This window comes from Anarhichas minor, unplaced genomic scaffold (genome assembly GCF_050575085.1).
Source record: "Anarhichas minor isolate MPS153535 unplaced genomic scaffold, ASM5057508v1 ptg000005l, whole genome shotgun sequence".
Taxonomy (NCBI): Eukaryota; Metazoa; Chordata; class Actinopteri; order Perciformes; family Anarhichadidae; genus Anarhichas; species Anarhichas minor.
In genome coordinates, this window is record NW_027466451.1 from 686,241 (window position 1) to 709,365 (window position 23,125).

Sequence of the window (23,125 nt, forward strand, 5' to 3'; positions counted from 1 at the left end):
AAAAGTCAGGATATCTCACCATTCATTTTGGCTGTTAAAATCTGTCTTTCACAAGTATCCCAGCTTGGTGGAAGTGTTACTAGATCACTGGAGTTCTCTGCTGTTTGACTGGTACAATCATTTAAAGCATGGGTCGCTAACGTTGGAGAAACCAGTAAGAGTTTGCTCGATTTAAAAAAAATTATCCAACTTAAAAACCCAAACCAGTGCTGCCAACTGTTTTCCAATGAAAGTAGCTAGCAGCACTAGCTCTAAAAGTCGCTAAATCTAGTCTACAAGTCCTCAACACTGACAGCACGTCCCATCAGGCCTCCTTCCAAAGCCCCTCCCCCAAAATTATCATTAGGAACGTAAACAACCAATATGGCTGCTGTTAGTACTCACAGCTGTCAATATGGCCGCTTTTGGAAAACTCCAATGACGAGCAATGAGTGAATGCAGGTAGGAAGACAGGTAGGTAGGTAGACAGATAGACAGACAGGTAGGTAGACAGGCAGGTAGACAGACAGGTAGGTAGACAGGCAGGTAGATGGACACAGACAGACAGACAGATAGATAGACAGACTGGTAGGTAGATAGACAGGCAGGTAGATAGACAGGTAGGTAGACAGGTAGGTAGACAGATAGATAGACAGACTGGTAGGTAGACAGGCAGGTAGATGGACACAGACAGACAGACAGGTAGGTAGACAGGCAGGTAGATGGACACAGACAGACAGACAGGTAGGTAGACAGGCAGGTAGATGGACACAGACAGACAGACAGATAGATAGACGGACTGGTAGGTAGGTAGACAGGCAGGTAGGCAGGTAGATAGACAGATAGATAGACAGGTAGACAGACAGGCAGGTAGATAGATAGACAGGTAGGTAGACAGGTAGGGATGTAGACAGGTAGGTTGTGTGATATGTAGACCGGCAGGTAGATAGACAGAGAATTTCAACAAATATAACAAAAAAATGTTTCTAAAATACATTACCCACCTTAGCTTTAGGTAGAATATTTATTAGTTAATCACTATGAAGTTAGTTGTTGTAAACCCCTGCTCTAAATGACATGTTAGGAGAGAAAAGATATAGTAGATATTATAGTAAAGTTGAAATCCATAAAGTTTTTATGTAATTATTTTATCCATAAGATGTGATTTCACATTTTCACTGCACACTAATGACAACTAGAAAATTCCTAAAGAAATTTTGACAGTGTGGCTTCTACTGCCCGAAGAAATCTCAATATATACACACGCCAATGTTACCGGTAGTGTCATTCAGGTTCAATTGAGATAGCGCTACTCTCTTTTCTGCATTTTAGATTCATACTCTTGGATTGAAACTTGTATTTGTGGGGCTTTTATTTTGAAAGGGTGGGACTGGGTGGGTGAGAGAGGCGGAGAGGAGACAGAATCATAATGTTTGACACTAAAATGAGAGGCTTCATCACATGTTGTGGTGTCTATAATGTAAATCCCTTGATATTAAGTGTTAATCTGCAATAATTTTAGTGGTCCCAGTAATACAGGGGTCTCAAACTGCCGGCCCCCGGGCAGTTTTGGATAAGAAGAGAACAAGTTACATGGGGATTTATCAGTTGTTTGGCTGCGAACAACAAATATTTGTCTTTCCAAACCAAAAAGGAAAGTGGAAGATGAACACAGACAGTTTCAAGATAGATGGACATTGCAATATTTTTTTGAGGAGTTTAATTGAAATGCTACTTGCCTGATATGCAAGGAAAAAGTTGCTGTTTTAAAGGAATATAATCTCAAGCGTCATTACTCGACTAAACACGGAGAACAGTTTGAGAAGTACCAGGGAGACGAGAGGAACAAACAAGCCACGCAGCTCCAGAAAGGACTAACGTCTCAGCAAAGTATTTTCCATAAGGCCAAGAAGGATTGTGATGCTGCAGTTGAGGCAAGTTACGTGGTGAGTGAGTTAATCGCCAAAGCAGGAAAGCCGCTCACCGAAGGGCAGTTTCTGAAGGATTGCATGTTGCTGATATTCTGTGTCCAGAAAAGAAGAGCTTGTTCAGCAATATCTCTCTATCGGCGAACACAGTGGAAGAGCGGGTTAACAAGCTATCGAGTGACATATATGACCAGTTACGCGAAAAAGCCAGAGGTTTCACTTCATACTTCGTGGCACTTGACGAAAGCACAGACAAAACCGACAATGCCCAGCTAGCCATTTTCATCAGGGGTGTTAATGATCAATTCTAAGTGACAGAAGAATTGCTGAGTTTGTGTCCAATGCACGGTCGCACCACAGCCAAGGATATTTTCCAGAAGCTGTGCGACGCGATTGAGCGTGCTGGTTTACCATGGAACAGACTGGTGGGCATTACCACTGATGGAGCCCCGTCAATGACGGGCAAAAAAAACGGACTGGTAGCGCTGGTACAAAGACAGTTAGAAGAGGAAAATGCAGATGCAGCAGTTGATCTGCACTGCATTATACACCAACAGGCACTGTGCAGCAAATGCTTGAAATATGAACATGTCATGTCTGTTGTCCTGAAATGTATCAATTACATCAGGTCCAGGAGTTTACAGCACCGCCAGTTCAGGGCCTTTTTAGAAGAAATCGAGTCAACATATGGTGATGTACTTTACTTTACTGAGGTGCGCTGGCTCAGCAGGGGGAATGTCCTAAAGAGATGTTTTGAGTTAAGAGCAGAAGTGAAGAAATTCATGGAAGATGGCAGAATGGATGTTCCTGAACTTGATGATCCAAGATGGGTTATGGACCTTGCATTCCTAGTGGACATAACACAGGAGCTGAACATCCTTAACCTGACTGAGAGTACGACCACAAATACTGATATACTAAATATATTGTAACAATTTGATTCTACTGGCAAAATATCATGTTTTTTGATAGTCCTGTTTTTTGAGCACTTCAAAATAAAAGTGAAGTTAAATAAATAAGTCATTAGATTTTAAGTAATCTATTTCTCACACAATTTTACAAGAAACATTTATAAGACAGGTCATGTTCTCAGATGTATTGTAATGTTTTGTAATGTAACTAATGTTCTACAGATGTCTGTTTGACCTTTTGTATTCGTTAAAGTGGGAAAGAATTTAATGAAATTGGCTTTAAAAATAGATAAATAAACTACTGTAGGAGTGCCGGAATAAACAAGTACAGCAAACGTCGCCATTTATTTCAACTCCCAAAATCATGACATCTCAAAAGACTGACTTCCTCTCACCTTTAACCCCCAACTTAAAAGGGAAACCATCACCCTTAACCTGAGCAGCATCAGAGTGCTATCCCTGTGAGCCCTATAACCTAATCACTTAACCCTCCACCACCAGTCCTACAGTCCTTAAGTCCACTACACTACTTTATTTTCTTACATTTCTCCGGTGTAAGCGGACGCACACTGGCGTTGTAGTCGCAGTAGAAGACGGCGTTCAGGCACACATATTCATAAACGCCATTTCCATTAACCATGTGCAAACCTTTAGCGTCAAGATACGGCACAAAAGGCTGCCACTTCAAGCGGAAAAATATGACGAGTAGGAATGAGATCAGGTTGAATATTCAGTGTTGTCTGTTCTTATTTACATCATTTGCTAGTGGCCTAACGATGTAAATGTCAGTCCATTTATCTGTTAATTTGTCCGTCCAACTCTACCGTATCTTGGCAACTACTTTTCCGATTGCTATGACATATTCATGGTTCCCAGAGGATAAACCCAAATGGCCTTCTGTCCTTTCCTAAGTAACCTCAGAAGGCCAAAATTGGCTGTGGACAAGAAACAGACCAATTGCAATGAAACTTACTGAGCATGTTCATGCTCCCCAGAGGGTGAAGCATTTTCATGTTAAATGTTCCTCTCGCGCCCTCCTTAACAAATCAGTCCTATGAAGCTTTAGAGTGCTTTAATGCTAAACACTTTTAATTTGAATGGCCCCATTTATCTCCTACGCAAAGGCAGACTAAGAATAGACAGACTAAGAATAGAGAAAACAGAGACTTTCCTCCCAAGAAGAATGGCAGCATCAGTCTTTTCAGACTCAGTAATTAGGACTGGAGAACAGAGTAAGGACAAGGCTACACTTTTCAATTCGAACTCAGCTGTGTCCTCGTGTGACTTGCCTGATTCGATGGTGATCTAATATATTTTGTGGTCAAAGAAGCGGCTGTAAAACGGTGGATAGACACCAAATAAAAGTCCCTTGTTATTTTCTATTATCTTCCTCCCTGCAGTATTAGGATACTTGTGTTACTCAAAATTTCCTATAACATTTTCACAATAAAAGTCCTCCGTTATTTTGTTGTTTAAAACCTCTTATTCTCGCCGCCCCCAAATTTGGGGGCTCACGGGCTCAGAACCCCTCAAACTCAAATGCGGAAAATAGCATGATTATTAGCCAGTAGTGTGGACGTGGCCACTTTTTTTTTTGGATGAAACAGCAACATATGGGCAACAACATCATATAAGTTACTTCTTATACACTCCAAACACAACTATAGGCTACTCATATAAGCAAAAAAATATCGTGGCATAAAAGCACCAAATCCGGGCCAGAAATCGGCGTTATGAGTACCGCAAATCAATGTTTGTACCCTCATGCTAACAGCTACCAAGTCATGCAATGCATTTAATAGCATTAGCACACGTGGCGGAACACGTAACTAACTTCTGTTTTACGATCCGTATAAACACTAAACAGTTGTGAGTGATCAAACGTACCTTCATGCTGAACTCCGCCGAAAAAAATCGTAGGTATGCGCCCAAGTTTTATGAAAAATATGGATAATAACGCCGCAGAATTTCCGTTCCAAAGCTGTAGTCCTTGTTGCCAACTGCATACTGTTGACTTCCGACTTGTTTCCAGAATAAGAGCGGTCAAGCAGGCTTGGGCGAGTGGTCAGACTGCCTGCGACCGGAAATTTCCGCCGGGGTACACCCGTCACTTCTGGCAACTTGATTGCTTGAAACTTTTGCCGATCACCACCAAACTCGACAGAGGTCTTCCTCAGACTCTGACGCGTCGAAGGAGGGGTTGTTTTTTGAAATCGACCGAGGATAGGCTGAGATCCAGCCACATACACACACATGAACTGAGAAAATCCTACAGATGACAGCCAAAACTGGCTCTGATGAAGTTATGAATATGAATATGATTCCTATTATCTGTATTTGGATGTATTGAATCATATGAGTGATAAAGAAAGTGAAATATATAGTTATATAGTGTATAAAAGTACAATGTAACAGCTGCAACAACTGGTTCGAAAATGATGACCTCGCCTGACCGCTTTGTACTAAAACCTCTTATTCTTAACTTTATTCCACTTTATTCCACTTTAACCTTTTTTTAATAACTACTGATCAGTTATGCTATGACTTGGGAAAGTGTTAGGGAGCTAGCTGCATTATTTCAATAACCTTTTATCAATGAAAGTGCATTTTTTCCAGGCGAAGCTGAATATTTTCAATTTCAGCTGTGTAATGTCTTATTTTACTATATTAACCAGCAACATATACACAATATTACCTATCTAAACTATGTCACAGGTGTTGTGATCTGATTATATCAACAAAAATTATTAAAATCGACCTTGTAGTTACAGAACTATGGTCAGTTTTGTAGGGCTATGCTTTTTCGCTCAGATACCTCAAAATCGGCTCCGAGATTAAGATGATTTATTTTGAATCAGCAAAGTCAGGAAATCTTGGGTATCAACAGGACTCAGACAGTCCCGGTTTTCCTCTTCTCTTCCCTTTGCTGTCCCGTGTGGCAGGAAGATGATGAGACCTACGTTTGACAAATTGTCTGGATTGAGCCCACACGTTTTCCACACCTAACTGAGATCCCGACTCAATGCGAGGGTTGCCACCTCGGCATGTGTTCTGGCTCGCGCGATCTGATCTTGGAGTGTCCAGATTTGACAGTTAACGCGTCCTGGCGTGATCGGAAGACAACATTTGCATTGTAAAGACAAGTGTAACTGCGGACTACGTTTTAGTAAAGCAACCTAAACAAACATCAACCATAGCGTTCTAACATTGTTGAACAGATTTAGTTGTTCTGGAAGGCACAGTCAAATAAATGATGTCCTGCTAATAGTGATGTTGCGGTCTGACAAAGACTTGGCTCTGACCATGTGCTCTTCAACAAAGGGATCTGAGCTGGGCCTGCAGGCAAGTCTGCAGCCTGATCTCAGTCTGAAGATAACAGCAAGCTCCAAGGAATCTTTCACATGGCCTTAGATGCAAAATCAATAAAACAACACTGCGATCCCATTGGACAAACATCCACGGACACCCCTGGACCCCCTGTGGTGCAGGCCTGCTGGCCCTGAAACAACAAAACTCTCTGTACCATCCAGCTCTTGGCCATTCCAAGCGATTCAATTCGCTTGCAAGGAGGCACAGAAACTTTGTTGCTCTCCTCTCTGACTCGTGTCGGGCAAGGAAGCATGAAACACAGCTCTGCTGCTTTTAAGAGAACCTAGGCCAGTCTTTAATTCACTAGCTAGGACCCTGCCTCGGCCGAAGGCGAACCTTCATCGATTAATTGGAGCATTGAGGAATAGTTGAGGGAGAATAAGCTAGGGTGAGAGTTTAGCGGTTAGGGGAAGGCTTAGTTGAGGTTCCACTGCGGCTCCCGGGCCTTGCAGATCCCCCGGTCTCCATGTGGGACGGAAGGATAATGACTATGAAAATGATAACTGTAAGTAAAATGGTTTAACAAGAGGGAGGGAGGGTGGGATACGGAAAGTGCGAACAAGCCGAGGCTTAGAGTGGGTAGATATTTATAGAAGTGTGGCCGGAAGTGGGGGAGTGGTTGAGGCGTGGTCCTGCTCCTGAAATTCAGCTAAAATTATCTCCAATTCGCGGGAAATCTTTTGTTTTTGGATCCTGAGGCAGAGAACGGATAATGCTCCGTTCTCCTCCCATTAACGTGGACTTGCGCCATGTTGTGGTCTCGCGAGACATAGTCACGTGCGAAACTTCCCCTCCATTTTGATTGTTCAATCTATCTTCCACTTGTGAGCAAACACTTCAGAGGTGAGCAAACAGCTCAGACAATGGCAGATGTAACGTGCCACGTTTTAGATTGCATCTGCCATTGTCTGAGCTGTTTGCTCACCTCTCCCTCACACACATAAACAACTACATGCATGCACATACACACACACACTCTCTATCTCTCACCACAGATTGTTTGTTGATTTTAGATAGTGATTTTAGATAGTATAGATAATATTTGTTGTTAGTTTAGATATTAGTTGACTTGATCATTATTATTGGAATTTAATAAACTCTGTTATACTTTGAAGAGCAGCTGTCTGTGATCACTTTGTGCATGTGTATTGTGATAATAGCTGGATATGTTGGATAACACCTTCACGTTTCACTCTGAATGTGGAATAGTACTTTGACTGTTGACATTGTGAGTGAACACTAATTATGAGACTTAGTTTATAGTTTGGTTATTGGTCCCTGTCCTCAGGGTGGTGCCCCGTTATTGTTAATAATTGTTAATAATCTTACTGACATTAATAATTCTATTGATGTCAATAATTTCGTTTTTCATATTTGCTGATAACTCAAACACGCTCCTTTTCGTTCCCAACAGTGGCGTCAGATCAGAAAACACTTCTATGTGTAGTTCTAGAGGTCATGGACCAACGAGTTTCAGTTTATTCTCTAGTGTAGTACAGTATGTTATTGTACTGCATTGACCTAGATTCAGCTGGATATTGGGTCCGATGCTGCCACATAAGGGTTAAAAACTCACTAATGTAGCTTCAAGATCTTAAACGGATTTATAGATTATTAATAAAATCTCATATCAGCTAAAATTCACTGTAGTCAGTGGAGGATAGCTCGAACTTTGGTTATATACTCATCTCTGGTCCAGTTAACAGCCTCGCAGGTGCATTTCGTACTAACTGCAGGTGTGAAGAGTTTTGGACGAGGCGGGACTGTGATGAGTTAGGGCACTAGCTCCGGATGACCTCATTTTTAAAAAATTTTACAGGTGAAGGAAACACGATTGAACAACCCTCTTCACTTGATTACAAGAGCTTTCTTCCGATGTGGACTTTAGACTTAATGCACTTTGCACTCACAGTCTAATGCAGACATTTTTGGGAGTTGATTAATCTCTGAGTGTTTCCTGGTCCGCAGCAGAGAGATGCTGGGTGTTTTTGGGGCTGAGCTACTGTGAACAATAGAATAAAGCAGTGATTCTTAACCATGGGGCCACGTAGAGGGCCGCAAAAAACTTTCACTTTTGCACCTGTGGGCCGCGAGGGCCGCGGGACCGCATAGGTTATCAATTGAAGACACCAGAGATATTACTGTTATCCATGAGACGCTCAGTTACAATATAGCTTCCCAAAACCTGGTGGCGGTAATGCGTCAGTCAGTTGTTTAACAAGCTCCAATAAGCAGAAGAAGACACTCAGCTAGCCGCTAGCCCAGGGGTCGGCAACCTGCGACTCTTCAGCCCCTCTGTTGCGACTCCTTGAGTCTACATCAGGGGTCCCCAACAGGCGGACCGGATCCGGACCCAGGCCCTAAATCCGATAGATAATTCGGAATTATACATATTAGGTACTGAGTTTATACTTTAACCGGCGCGTTTTATCCAGCCGTTACGGCACTTGTTCGGCGGTGCAGGAAACACACTGACCAATGCATTGCAAATCACATCAGGTGATGCAGCTCAATATGGGTATTCTGACAAGTTTCCTGACTCGAGCGAGGTTTACACACACCGTGACACACGGGGGAGAGACGAGGAAATAGAAAGAAGAGCAGGGAAATTGCGCCGATCGAAGAAGATATCTCGCATGACGTTCTCCAAAAAGAGAAACGTGTTCAGAGAGTATAATTTGTAAGCAAGAATGAACAGAATCTTATATGTTAATTATTCCCACAGGCAGTTAAATCCTCTACCTCTGTCAAGCGCTTTCCCCTGCAGGTGGCTAATCATGATTTTCAGACCCCCGCCCTCTGTAAACTATCAATGGATAAATCCAAAAAAAGAAAAGTCACGGAGGAAAATAGAGAGTTTAACTCTGCGTGGATGTCTTCATTTGCTTTCACTGCCAACGATGCTGGCTTACCTGTATGCTTCCTGAACAAGCACACAGCATTTGCTGAAAAGTGTCACGCTGGAGATGATTTCTCAGCTGCTGCAGCAAACTCTCCTCTTCATAAGAGTTTGATATTGTTATATCAGGTAAAATTGCAATAAAATGTCAAGAATTGTCTTTATTCTTGTTCTATATTTTCATAAATACAACAAACTATAGTTTTTGTATATATAATATAACTATATATAACACTTTATAAGCTGTGATATCAAATAGCTTTTGCGGCTCCAGACACATTTTATTTGGTTTTATTTGAAGCCTTCAAAAATAAAGTGACACTTAGCGACGAAACATCCAACGCTCGTGGGAAAGCCTGTTGGGCTTCTTGTTGTGTATGCAGGTTTACATACACATGATAAATAAATGTATTTGTGATCATCACATTGTATCATCTCATTTATTTGACAAGGGTTTTGCTTGTTAAACTGTAAGTGGATTTAATATAGTTATTGAATACAAATCAAACCAAGAGTGAGATCAATTAGTTAAACTAATACAGTGTTAATATTTGAATGGGCCCCGGGACACTTTGTACTTGAAAAGTTGGGCCCCGAGGTCAAAAAGGTTAAGAACCCCTGGAATAAAGGACGGGGTCAGAAGAGGAGACAGAGATTGAGGGAGGGAGGACAGTGGGGTTATGGGAGTTCGTTGAGGAGCTAAGCTGATTTGCAGTCAGAGCATATGTCTTCTGTCTCCTATTCCATCTCATAGTCTAACCCCCTCTCCTTATCTGCCCCATAGTCTCTCCATCCATCCATCCATTCATCTATCTATCTATCTATCTATCTATCTATCTATCTATCTATCTATCTATCTGTCTATCTGTCTGTCTGTCTGTCTGTCTGTCTGTCTGTCTATTAGGGGTGTAACAATACACGTATTCGTATTGAACCGTTCGATTTGAGGCTCACGGTTCGGTATGCATTACGAACCGAACAATACGTTTGAATAATACTATTGCATTTGGAAAATACAGAAGCTTAAATTGTGGGAAATATAATGCGCTCAACAAGGCAAACCACCCGACGTAACAGGCAACGAGCTGTCTGACACTCCCACCACGGAAGAACAACATTCTACTCCGGTGAGGCACGTGTGTTCTGGGAGGCACGCTATGCTAAACTAGCTTACCAGGTAAACCAACAGCAGCACACACGCTACAAACTCTCCCCGCAGCATTTAGTTAGCTGTTCCCTACTGATTCGAACAGGGCTAAAGGTATATTTATAGCCGCGGATATGAGACCCTACTCTGGAGTGGAAAACCAGGCTGTACGAACATGCTTAATGTTATTGAGCCCCGTGACACTACTCATTCACGAGCCCATTTCGCCAGACCATAATTCCTCCTTTGTTCAAGAAAACAAAAGCCTAAACAGAGAATCAAATGTCCGGCACCTGCTGTTGCTCTGTCAACAGATGGCTGGACGTCACGGACTACACAAAGCTACCTGACTGTACGACACAAATAGGTCGAAGTCAGTCAGTCTGTCTGTCTATCCATCCATCCATCCATCCATCCATCCAGCCATCCATCCATCCATCCATCCATATTAAAGCAGCATTTTTTTGTAACTGCAGTTTCTTTTGCTTCTGCAGACAGGACAAATTGTCCACTATCATTCTGGCACATCCTCAAAGCTGGATGCATTTCTTCTAGAGCTGTACTTAAATTCTGTTACTTCACTTGATTGTTAGCATTTCAAGATACTTTATACTGTGATTTATTTGCCAACTGTTTGTGATAATTTAGCGGATACAGTTTTATATTCAAAGCGATAATGGCAATGCTGGTCTGTTGGTCCCATATAGTGGTCGAGGTTGAAATATTTCTAAAAACTATTGATGGATTTTCATTAAATTTGTGCAGACATTCATGGTCCCCATAAGATGAATCCAGCATCATCAGGTCAAAACTTAAATTTGTCCAATACCTGCATATTGTAGGGCTGGGCCATTATTCAATATGATCATTTATCGTCAATCAATTGTATCATATTTTGATGAAATAATATATCGAGATATCGTGAGACAATTACGTCGTCTAAACTGATAAAAAACAAGCAAGTTTCTCAAAATTTCTCAGAAATCAGATTACTTTTAAGTGTGTCAAGTATTTAATTCACACAATATTATACAAAACCATGTGGTTATTCCATATAGACTATTTATTCATTGGAATACCAGAAACATGCTATATTGTGATATATTGTTATACATACGTATATGAAATGACCTATATCGGGATAGAAGATTATGGCCATATCGCCTTGCCCTAGATCAGCAGTAAAACCACTTTGCGCTGGCAGTGCCCTTGTTTTCCAATTAGCAGAGCGGTGGCGCCCAACTAGGCAGAAGCACTACCCTTGGCGCGGCACACAACTCATAATTGTGCTCAAAGTTCAAATTATTTAAACTTTGACCTCGATTGCTGCTATACTTTCAAAGCTCATTTGATGACACTTTCTGATGACGTATACCTGCGTCGCGCTTTGCCTCGGAAAGTATCTGCACTAATATTCAAATCACAGGGTTATGTCCTGCCTCCCTTATTGTTTTATCTTATATACAGTGGATTGTAAATGAAAAAATGAAAATCAGCATATTGTAAAAAGTCAGTCAGATTAATCACACAGGCCCATAGTCCCGAAGATCCTGTTTGGTTTTAAATGCATCCAAAACTTCAGAAATTATAATTTCCCAAAAGAAGAATTATTCATGGCTGCCTCAGTAAAGTAAACTACTGATAGGAGTAGATCAGAGAATATTGACACTCGTCAGGTTTTACACCTCTTTTATTGAAAGTATTTGAACATTTTCAGTTGCTGGTTTACATCCCTTTGTCAAAAGAAATCAATTACAAGGTGTCATAAACCTCAGCTCAAAAAACACAGACATCAAATCCTCAAAAAGCAGCACATTATTATCAATGACCCCACACATATCCTTTCTGAATCCTTCAGGCTAATGGCATCAGAAATGTCCTTTAGATTACCTGCATGTAGTTTAGTTTTATTCCGGAAGCCATGAGGCAACTTTTATGTTTTCTTAAATCTTTACAGTCATATTTTGTTTTCATGTTGTTCTTATTTGTTTGAATGAATTGCTGTGTTTTTGTGTGGTTCTATGTTTTGCCTCCATCATAAGGAATAACACGTTTTGAATATAATTGAATACCCACCATGAGTGAACAGACGAAGAGAACAGCCATGACGAGCAGTTGAAGCAGTCAAATTCACCTGGTCGTTTCAGCACTGAAAGATGACATGCAAAAAAAAAAAGAAAACAAGCAGATAATTGGAGAGAATCTGCGACCAGCTTGACTCTTAATTGACTCACGGTGGATTAGAAACTGAGCTTTCAGCTTCTGCTCCAGCAGCCAGCCAATCCCAAAGTGGAGCAGCAGCCGGGCTGCAGGGTCTTTGTAGCTGTGCTCCACAGTGACAGATGTGACATGAGGTGTTGTGAGATAACACGTCGTACTATACGATCTCATTATTTCAGGTTCAGACATCCATGGTTTATATGTTGCAAACAGTGTGTTTATTCACAGTCTTTGATGACATCATACCATATGCATAACGTGCACGCTTTCTTGCTTTTGGTTCCTATGGCAAGGGGAACGATCTATTATTTACATCAGAATACAAATGATCAAAAACCCTTCCTACTTTAGCATCAAAGTAGTTTGGGAATGTGGTCTAGGAATACATTTGTCAGAGGAAACATGGCAGCCTGGAACGCATACACATATCCTCTATTTGTGAAAGACACAGCACTTCTTCTTCAATACAGCATGACATTCATTTAGTAAATGATGATCCATTTAGAGTCAAATAGACCATAAAGCAGGCTATGCTTTAGGGGCGTGGTTGACTTGTGATTGACAGGTCGCTGTCACAGCGTTGTCCAGTCTGTGAGTTGTCTGTGTTTTCGTATTAGAACTTTAACCCTTTCACAGTGTTTTTATTCACTTCATGAATGTTAATTTTTGGCCCCCTGAAAATGTCTTATTCAGCGTTCGGTTAGCTCCACCCTCTTGTGTCACAAGGCCAGAAACCAAGATTGGGATGGGCAAAAATGCATAAACTCCAGGCTCCAGACAGAGGTGGTGACCATGTATACTTCCTTTATACAGTCTATGGTGATAAATAAATGATATGTCATTAGTATTTGGTGAACCACTAACACTCCTAGGACATCCGACACAGAATGCTGTGACTGGAAAAACTCCATGTGACTGTCATGTTCCTGTGTGTTTTTATTTATATAACTTTTTTTTTTCATTATCTTAATCCTTATTCATTATTTGCCATATTGCTTTATTTTGTTTTTCTTTCTTCCCAGCTCAGCCTTGACTACATCTGAAAGAATGTAAAATCTCTCCTATGAAAAAATACAAACACATTTGAGACATAAACCGCCAAACCATCCGATACTCTCTAAGGGCATGCCTTCATTACAGTAAGTAGAAATAATAATATTCAGTGGTTAGTTTCGCATGATGGGCGATATTTTCTACAGTGGAAACAGATTCAAGGCTCCTAATTCATCCTGAAACTCCTCCTTGTGCATTTTCATTGGTACAAGCAGAAACGAACCACTCTGTGTAATGCACCAACCGTACTGCTCTCTGCTGTGTTTGATATGCTGTCAGAGTCTGAAATTGTTGCTTTCTTTGGTGCATACTGATATGTGCTCTGCTGTGTGTGTGTGTGTGTGTGTGTGTGTGTGTGTATGTGTGTGTGTGTGACTGCCACTTTAGATGATGTGCTGGCGAGGGATGCCGGTGAGTGTGTGATCTGTCTAGAGGAACTGCAGCAAGGGGACACCATAGCCAGACTGCCGTGCCTCTGCATCTACCACAAAAGGTGACACACACACACACACGCACACATATTGTAATCACTGCCCTTTATATAATTTTGCACTTCTTCTAATTAAATCCACTTAATGCACTCCAATAATATTCCTTAAAGATTGGCAGTTTTTTATGTTCAGTTTATTTCTCCCAAAAATAATAATTACAAATATTAGAATTTGTTTGGCTGTTCGCTTCTGCGATATTCTGCCATCACCTGAACCTCTGCTTGCTTTGTGCCGTAAAGCGATTTGGATTATCACCCTCCCAATTTGACTCAATGTCAAGAAGCTAGTAGACATTTCTAATGTTTTAGGTGGTTGGGGGGTCTCAAACTGTATCCTGACAGTAGTTCATGAGACAGATAATCTTTTAGTTCGCCTTATGGCATTTAGATTCCACCGTGCCTGAAGGAAAAAGCCAATCAGAGTCAGTGAGTTTCCACCGCAGCTTATTATGAATCCCACTTATTTTTTTGGCAAGACCCACCCTGTACAGCATTCACTCGCTAGGATTGGCCAGGCGTCCATGCTCGCTGAGATACTCGTAACCCGATTTGTTCGTGTCCTATGCCGTGACCAATAGCAGGCCATCCTGACCCTAAGTACTCAAGGTCCATGCCTAACCCTAACCAATCATCTCTCCCTCAACCAGCTACACAGAGCGGGTCTTGCCAAGAAAAGCAGTGGGATTTGTAACAATGCATCAATCACTGCTCATGAAGCTTGTGAGCTCTGATCAGTCTGTGAAACTAGGCAGCACCGATCAAAGATGAATCAAGATTGCCATTTTCTCCCCTGTAATGTCTTCAGACACATATTTCATTGTTCTGTTTAGCTAAAAGAGAAAAAAAGGAAAAGAAAACTTGCAAGTTTGCTCCGGCTGGCGGCCGGTGCTTTGGCACCCCGGCTCCAACTGTCTCATGGTTGTTTTTCTTCGGGTGCAGTGAAATGTTGTAAATGTGATTAGGAGCACTAAGAGGAGCCTGGTGAGCCTGTTTTCTTTTTTTTTAGAAGTTACCTACTGCACCTTTAAAGAGACAGGTGCTAAAACAGAGCGTTTCAGACAGAGGGTGAATACAGGTATATTCAGACAGACATGAAAAATGATGTGTAAACATGTTCTAGTAGAACCCCACAATACAAGTATGAACCTGAAAATGAGCATGATATGTCCCCTTTAAGCACCAATCTGTCAACACAAACCATAAATAATGCTAGGAGTTGTGAATTGTTTATGCAGCTTCAGTGTATACTATAAGTATGAGTTTATTGGCAATATAATTACACAAGTACTGTTCTCAAAAAGTACTTGAAATCGTTTATATAGGTTGAAAAAAAGGCCACATAGGTACTTTACTCAAGTACTTTCATTTGCTGCTACTTTATATTTCTTCTCCACCACACTTCAAAGGAAAAATATGTACTTTTTACTAAACCAAGCTTACCTGACAGTTATAGTTGCTTTACAGAGTAAGACTGAATTGATTGTACACATGGATGAGTGAATATGGTGTCCTTATGATTTATTTGTGAATAATATTGGCATTAGCATTATTCTCCTTGATTTCAATGTAAATTAGGTTTTTAAAGGATACCTTGATCTGCTTCAAAAACCTGTATTAGTTGTCACATCCATTGTACATTTTTTATTGCTGTACATGAGTAAATACTCATGTACAGTATGCAACTTCATATTTTTACTTCACTAAACTTTAAAGATACATTTTGTACATTTTTCTCAACTATATATCTGACTGTCAATGCAATGTTGCATGCAATGTTGTGGCAGGACACTTGTCAGAATGCCCATATTTGATTGGCTGCGCTGCATCACGTGATGTGATTCACAACGCATTGGGGTACATCCCAAGTCTCTTAATTGTCATTTCCTCGCTCCTCGATCCTCGCTTGAAACGGAAGTTGTTCTGCGCCGCCATATTGACGGCCGTCCCAAAGCTCTTATTTAGCTCTGAGGAGCGAGGATCGAGGAGAGAGGAGGGATCTCCGAGGAGCCATGAGCGAGGACCCACGAGAACAGACTTCCACGAAGTGTTTTAACAGCCGACACGCCCCCTCATTGTTCATCAGTCATGTGATTGGACGCTGCAGCCGATCGGACTGATGAGATTTTTTTCAACATGTAAACAGTGAAAACCGATCACAGAATAAACTCAAGCTTTATATTTGATTCGTTTTCTGATTCAACATCTGGTTTAAATAAATGTTCATTGTAGACTGAACAACAAAAGGACCACAAACAACTTTCATCATTTATTAGAAAGATTTGTGTTTTCATGATCTGAACTTTTATTATGGAAACAATTAAAGTCAGAGGGAACTGGAGAGACGAAACACACATATATATATATATATATATATATATATATATATATATATATATATATATATATATATATATATATATATATATATATACATACATATATATATATATATATAGTACACATATACATACATACATACATATATACAGGTGCTGGTCATATAATTAGAATATCATCAAAAAGTTGATTTATTTCACTAATTCCATTCAAAAAGTGAAACTTGTCTATTATATTCATTCATTACACACAGACTGATATATTTCAAATGTTTATTTCTTTTAATTTTGATGATTATAACTGACAACTAAGGAAAATCCCAAATTCAGTATCTCAGAAAATTAGAATATTACTTAAGACCAATACAAAGAAAGGATTTTTAGAAATCTTGGCCAACTGAAAAGTATGAACATGAAAAGTATGAGCATGTACAGCACTCAATACTTAGTTGGGGCTCCTTTTGCCTGAATTACTGCAGCAATGCGGCGTGGCATGGAGTCGATCAGTCTGTGGCACTGCTCAGGTGTTATGAGAGCCCAGGTTGCTCTGATAGTGGCCTTGAGCTCTTCTGCATTGTTGGGTCTGGCATTTCGCATCATCCTCTTCACAATACCCCATAGATTTTCTATGGGGTTAAGGTCAGGCGAGTTTGCTGGCCAATTAAGAACAGGGATACCATGGTCCTTAAACCAGGTACTGGTTGCTTTGGCACTGTGTGCAGGTGCCAAGTCCTGTTGGAAAATGAAATCTGCATCTCCATAAAGTTGGTCAGCAGCAGGAAGCATGAAGTGCTCTAAAACTTCCTGGTAATACGGCTGCGTTGATCTTGGACCTCAGAAAACACAGTGGACCAACACCAGCAGATGACATGGCACCCCAAACCATCACTGACTGTGGAAACTTTACACTGGACCTCAAGCAACGTGGATTGTGTGTCTCTCCTCTCTTCCTCCAGACTCTGGGACCCTGATTTCCAAAGGAAATGCAAAATTTACTTTAACTTTGGACCACTCAGCAGCAGTCCAGTCCTTTTTGTCTTTAGCCCAGGCGAGACGCTTCTGACGCTGTCTGTTGTTCAAGAGTGGCTTGACACAAGGAATGCGACAGCTGAAACCCATGTCTTGCATACGTCTGTGCGTAGTGGTTCTTGAAGCACTGACTCCAGCTGCAGTCCAGTCTTTCTGAATCTCCCCCACATTTTTGAATCGGTTTTGTTTCACAATCCTCTCCAGGGTGCGGTTATCCCTATTGCTTGTACACTTTTTTCTACCACATCTTTTCCTTCCCTTCGCCTCTCTATTAATGTGCTTGGACACAGAGCTCTGTGAACAGCCAGCCTCTTTTGCAATGACCTTTTGTATCTTGCCCTCCTTGTGCAAGGTGTCAATGGTCGTCTTTTGGACAACTGTCAAGTCAGCAGTCTTCCCCATGATTGTGTAGCCTACAGAACTAGACTGAGAGACCATTTAAAGGCCTTTGCAGGTGTTTTGAGTTAATTAGCTGATTAGAGTGTGGCACCAGGGGTCTTCAATATTGAACCTTTTCACAATATTCTAATTTTCTGAGATACTGAATTTGGGATTTTCCTTAGTTGTCAGTTATAATCATCAAAATTAAAAGAAATAAACATTTGAAATATATCAGTCTGTGTGTAATGAATGAATATAATAGACAAGTTTCACTTTTTGAATGGAATTAGTGAAATAAATCAACTTTTTGATGATATTCTAATTATATGACCAGCACCTGTATATATATATATATATATATATATATATATATATATATATATATATATATATATATATATATATATATATATATATATATATATATATATATATATATATATATAGAGAGAGAGAGAGAGAGAGAGAGAGAGAGAGATGGAGAGACGAAACACTTTTTACATCATTTATCATCATTTCATTCAGTCAGGTGAGGCTGTTCATTCCTGATTGTCGGGTTTGATGAGTTTTATCATTTAAGAGAAACAATAATTATATTCTGGGTTATTTAATAATGACGCCATAATCTGAATTTCAAAACGTACAGACGCAAATAATTCACAAATAAGACGATCGCATTCCGCCGGTAGAAATGGATCCTGCGCTTATAAACAGAACACAGAACACAGTTTGTTAACAGACTACAGAGAGAAACACCTCTACAGTGGTGACTACTGTGTTTCTTTAATAATTATTAGTTCCTGTTATTAAGTACAGTGATCATGTGAACAGACACAAACTTATCAAAAGTCTCTCCAGCTGTTAAAGCCGACTGACAGCTGATCCAGCTGTGATCATCAGCAACGTCATCAGAAACAGACGTCGCTTCACGTGACGCAACTGAGGAAAGGACGTCTCATGTCTCTTAAAACATATTTCCTCGTTCCTCTCTCCTCGCATGGTTTCCTCCATGCATCCCTGGTGGGAGGGACTAAGACGCAAGGAAAGGACCCAAGTGAGGGAAACGGGGATGCAATTAAGAGACTTGAGATGTACCCTATGTCGGTGTTTTTCCTGCACTGCTGAACAAGTGCCGTAAATGCTGGAATAATTCCGCTGCATAAAAAATCCCCTTCAAAATAAAAGCACAATATTTTGTTTTTGTTTTGTTTTTTGTCAGGCAAAGGCCCGTGACCCACTGAAAACGGGTACGTGACCCACTCTCGACCCACCAGTTGAGAATCACTGATTTAAATGACTACTTTCACTTAAGTAAAGGATCTTCTTCAACCAAACGTGAATACTTACAGGGAGATGAAAGTAAACTGTTCCATAAAACACAGTGAGAATGTGACATTCCCTCCCGGTCTCATTTCTATATTTCATATTGTGTATGTTCTCCTAATATGGGAGTGAATGGAGGCCTTCCAACATGCCTACGTGTTACTTTAGCAACAATCCTCTGTGGTGTTGAATCCATTTTATGACCTCTGTATTTGCAGCTGTATTTTATATAGACTTGCTGTTTGTCAAAATAACTTGTGCATGTCTGTGCGTGTCTGTAGCTGTATAGACTCGTGGTTTGAGATCAATCGGTCCTGCCCCGAACACCCCTCTGACTGACTGACCACCAGCCCTCTCTGAATTCTGTTCAAGGTGAGACACACAGCACAAACACAGCACTGTGTGAATGGAAACCAGCATACGGAAGCTCATGTTGTTTTTGTATTTAAATTCAGATGTGGTCCAGTTACTGTTGTCCTCCACTGATGGATTTTATGCGTTTGACTTGATACAAATTCATTGTAGCTAGATGTAAAGTTATGGGATCACCGAATTACATTTCATGTTGAATATTTAGTTCATTAATACAGCAATTCATATTCATATATTTAAAACACACAGTTAAATAAAGAAATATTCAATTTGTTCGTTTTGTGAATAACAAATGAGCATAGTAGAGGCCTCAAGACGGTAGTAACTAGTGTTAAAGAGACAACTTTGCTAGCGAGAGAAAGAAAATGATTGTCATATAAGCCACTGAAAGGATTTTTCATCTCTTAATATGTTGCTTGATGAACCATATATGACTACATCATGTCTGTCTGTCTGTCTGTCTCCCCCCGCCCTGCCCCCGTTTCCAGGACATCTCGTGGTCCTGCCATGGATATCTGGACGCAGACACAAACCAAATCTGATGAAACAATCAAAGCAATCAACACATACTTATCCCGACAGAATCCATCATCCTAACCAAGATATTAAATTCCTTTTAAACTGAACCCAGAAAAATGTGGCTGTGAATCCATCGTACATTAAAGGGCCCCTCCCAAGCCCGCTGAAGAGACCGCTGAGACCCCCCCGCCGCTTCCCCTCCTTCCCTCCCCTCCCACTTCTCCAGGCTAACAGTCCCTTAAAGGGCTTCATCCGCCTCGGCTCCCCCCTCCGACTCGAGAGGCCCGTCGCCTCCCTGACATGCACAGGTCCTTGTAGGCCTCCAGCTGCTAGCCTCCCATCTTGCGTCCGGACCCGGGCCCGTCAACGGTCCGTGTCCAGCCCTCCCACGGCCTTAACTGGGGAGGGGAAGTGGAGAAGGGAGGGGGCAGGAGGGGAGACGAAGGAAACCACACAAGAAAGGAGGAAGGCGGCGAGGATGAGAAGGAAACCAACGACATGAGGATTGTTTGAGCTGCAGAAACCTGCTTTGGGATCAGACTTCGGCGGCCCTCTCATGTCACAGCAGGAGTCCGACTTCGTGACGTCCTCTCATAACAGTGTGCTTCTTTCTCACAGCTCATGCCTCTGTTCTGCGCCCTCCCTCACCAATATGACTCATAATAAGCAAATCAAGTATAATAATTAGATCTGGTTTGTGCACACCTGAGCAGGCAGGGGGAGATGGAGGGATAAGAAACAAACTGGGGTGTCAGCTTGTCTTGTATGTACAGGATGTATGGGGGCGGAGGAGTGGTTGGAGCATGCTCAGCTCTGGTTGGGAAGGAGGAAGGGCCCAGCAGTGTAGTTTACGCTCCTAGTGTGTAACATGTGTGTTCGGGATGCTCCAGTGTCAGGCTTCACCTGGTATGTGTATGTACTCTGTGTGTGTGTGTGTGTCTGAGCTTGGAACTGTGACAACATAGCTTTTGCTGAAGCCTAGTGTGTGTGTGTGTGTGTGTGTGTGAGAGACAGAGACAGTGTGAAAGGTCAGTGTCGAGGACTGACTGGGACAGTGCCGTATGTGTGTGTCAGTGTATTGAAATGTTTACAGTCTAGATGTCCATGTTCCCCGTGTGTGCGACTGGCAGTCCTCCCTTTACTTTGCTGATGTTTACAGCTACAGAGAAGCGACATGGCACATTGTAAATTACGTGCCCGACTTCTTTCTCGGCCCGTTCTTTGTTAGATCTGCCAGATTTTTTCATGTGATAAGTCATTTTCCCGTGAGAGTCTCGAGTGCGTGCGTCTCCGTGCATATGACTGTTTGTGCGTGTGTGTGTGAGTGTGTGTGATTCCAAAGGCGCCTCTCGGTCTACGCTACTGTCTGTCCCCCCGTCCCCCCGCGTTGTGTTTCTGCTAGAGTAGTTCTGGCTGACTGTGACTGGAGACGCGAGCCACTCGGACCCGGAAAAAAAAGGACTCTGTAGTCCCACTGTGGATCCACTGGACGGGGCTTATTTATTCATTTGTTCATATTTAACAAAATTTGTTTAATATTCCAATCATGTGAGGTGTTACCCACTCTTCAGAATGCCAAGAGTTGATGTATGAAGACTTCTACAAATCAACGTACGAACAAACTGCATTTACAAAGCTACTGTAAACAAATGGTGGAATAAATTGTGCTAGATGACAGACTCTATTTTCTTCACTTTCCCTCTGTGACCCAGATACAATTCATCCAAAGTGAATAGCACTGGATTTCCCATCAAACATCTTAATCCTGACTTTATGGTCGGCCTATAGACACACAGTATGTGTGCTAGGTGTACAGTATGGGGACATGGTGATACAGTTAAGTCGTGAATCATCTCCCACTCCAACAGCAGTCCGAGTTATTTTGGGATCGAGTGTGACGTATCCTCTTTCTCTGAGAAGGCAGTGTGTAGTCCAATGTCATTTAGTAATTTTACTATTTCCCAGAATGCCGTTTGACAAGAAAAGGGCTGTCTCCACAAGATTGTTTTCTCCTCCGAAAATCTCTAAAGTTTTCTTCGAACGATTCTCTCAATGTTCCTAAACGTAAAAGTATAGAGGCTCACCATGGATAATTCAACAATATATTAAGTTTATGGTATGGCCATCTGTTTTGATTATTTCAACTTTGTTTCTGAAAAGTATTTTTACATTTTTTTCATTTAACACAACAATAACCATGAGCCTTATAGACCAATGTGAGTCCTTAAACCCAGAAATGAGTCAGCAGTTTTGCACTTCCGGTTCCTTTGTAAAGTCAATTGTTTTTTTAATCTAAAGCAAACACGACTTCGCAGTTTCGTTAAATTCGAGCCAGAAATGCATCGCAAATACACGACAAGCTGCTTTATGTTGTTGAAACATTGAAGTCTGGATTTTTCCTTGAACATTTCTACCTTGCACTCTATGATAAATCATGTTGGGTTCTACTCTTACACCTTCAACAAGTCAGTATGTAAGAGTTGGACTCACTGCTAAGATGCTCTGCTTGTTTTTCAGATTGAATCTTGGATGTTGGTGGGAAGTGACTGATCAAAGATCAGAGCATCCTTTGTTTTTACCAACAGCAGATGCTACAAATACAGCAGCTCGGTCAGTGGCCCTACGCTTCAAACTCCGATGCTCTACGTACCCCTCCAGCGTCAGTTTTGCTTGTGTCAATTTTGGACATTACATGGAAATTATGTATTTTCAAAAAAAAAACTGCAGTGTTCACTGGAAACTACTTGGTTGGGGTAGTAAAACGTAACTTTAGTAAAGTTACGTCATTTGAAATAAGACAACATGGGACACGAACACAGACCTCCTGAGTGATGGTGCTGTGTCTCTTTGACTTCCTCCTTTACTCCCGCCGTAACTGGCCACGTAGAACGTCATTTGCTGCGTTTGACTGACCAAGCTGCCGTATTTGACAACTTTGGAGTGAGAACGGGCTGTGTATGTATATGTGTGTGTGGAAAAGCAGCCACTATATTTTGATCTTTTTAATCTATCAATCATTCTACTTCTTGAGGAATCTTTGCTGAAATGATTATGGGCAGGAAGTTGTCTCTTCTTACTTTATCCATTTGTTTTATTGCTCTTTAGTCACTTTTATATGCGTTAAAACCAGGAAGTATGTCATTTAACACAACGGAATGAGTCATCTTCC

General features: G+C 41.2%; 1 protein-coding gene across 1 annotated transcript in view; it reads left to right on the plus strand.

Annotated features, from left to right (window-relative positions):
- The window catches only part of znrf1 (zinc and ring finger 1), a 63,830-nt gene extending 42,197 nt beyond the window's left edge, over positions 1 to 21,633 (plus strand). Inside the window, exons 3-5 of the mRNA XM_076075337.1 lie at positions 13,894 to 13,999; positions 19,347 to 19,437; positions 19,926 to 21,633. Coding sequence (XP_075931452.1) covers positions 13,894 to 13,999; positions 19,347 to 19,404 — 164 coding nt within the window. The 3' untranslated portion in view covers positions 19,405 to 19,437; positions 19,926 to 21,633. The remainder of the gene's footprint in view (positions 1 to 13,893; positions 14,000 to 19,346; positions 19,438 to 19,925) is intronic.
- The last annotated feature ends 1,492 nt before the right edge of the window (positions 21,634 to 23,125 follow it).